Here is a 452-nt window from a genome sequence, read left to right as displayed (position 1 = left end):
GAGCGGAGGGAGGGAAGGGACTCGAATGGAGCCCTCCAGGAAGAGGGGCTGGAATAAATCGGAACTGGTGTCAGCGACCGGGAGTCCGTGCAGGGAAGGGGTCGTCCTGAGGGAGGGCAGGTTGGTTGGCAGGGAGGGCACTGGAACCTGGGGCGGGGAGGACATCGGGCTCACTCCGCCCGGTTCCTCCGCAGCCCCGAGCTCCGAGGTACCCCCGGCCCGAAGCCGGCCCCGTCCCCTCGCCTGCAGCTCGGCCGGCCTGGCGCGGCGATGACTGTCACGTACACAGCCCGCGTGGCCAACACGCGCTTCGGCGGCTTCTCCAAGCTCCTGCTGCTGTGGCGCGGGAGCATCTACAAACTGCTGTGGCGCGAGCTGCTCTGCTTCCTGATGCTCTACATGACGTTGAGCGCCACCTACCGGTGCGGTGGTCCTGGGGTTGGGGCTCGGGG

At 68.4% G+C, this 452-nt stretch overlaps 1 protein-coding gene across 1 annotated transcript in view; it reads left to right on the top strand.

Moving 5' to 3' along the window:
- Positions 1-270: 270 nt before the first annotated feature.
- BEST2 (bestrophin 2) overlaps positions 271-452 on the top strand; it is a 3,407-nt gene continuing 3,225 nt past the window's right edge. The window contains exon 1 of the mRNA XM_006900833.1: positions 271-422. Within this exon, the coding sequence (XP_006900895.1) occupies positions 271-422 (152 nt within the window). The remainder of the gene's footprint in view (positions 423-452) is intronic.

This window comes from Elephantulus edwardii, unplaced genomic scaffold, assembly GCF_000299155.1.
Source record: "Elephantulus edwardii isolate Elephantulus edwardi_28Jun2011 unplaced genomic scaffold, EleEdw1.0 scaffold00296, whole genome shotgun sequence".
NCBI classification, from domain to species: domain Eukaryota; kingdom Metazoa; phylum Chordata; class Mammalia; order Macroscelidea; family Macroscelididae; genus Elephantulus; species Elephantulus edwardii.
This window is presented reverse-complemented; position numbering and strand designations above follow the sequence as displayed.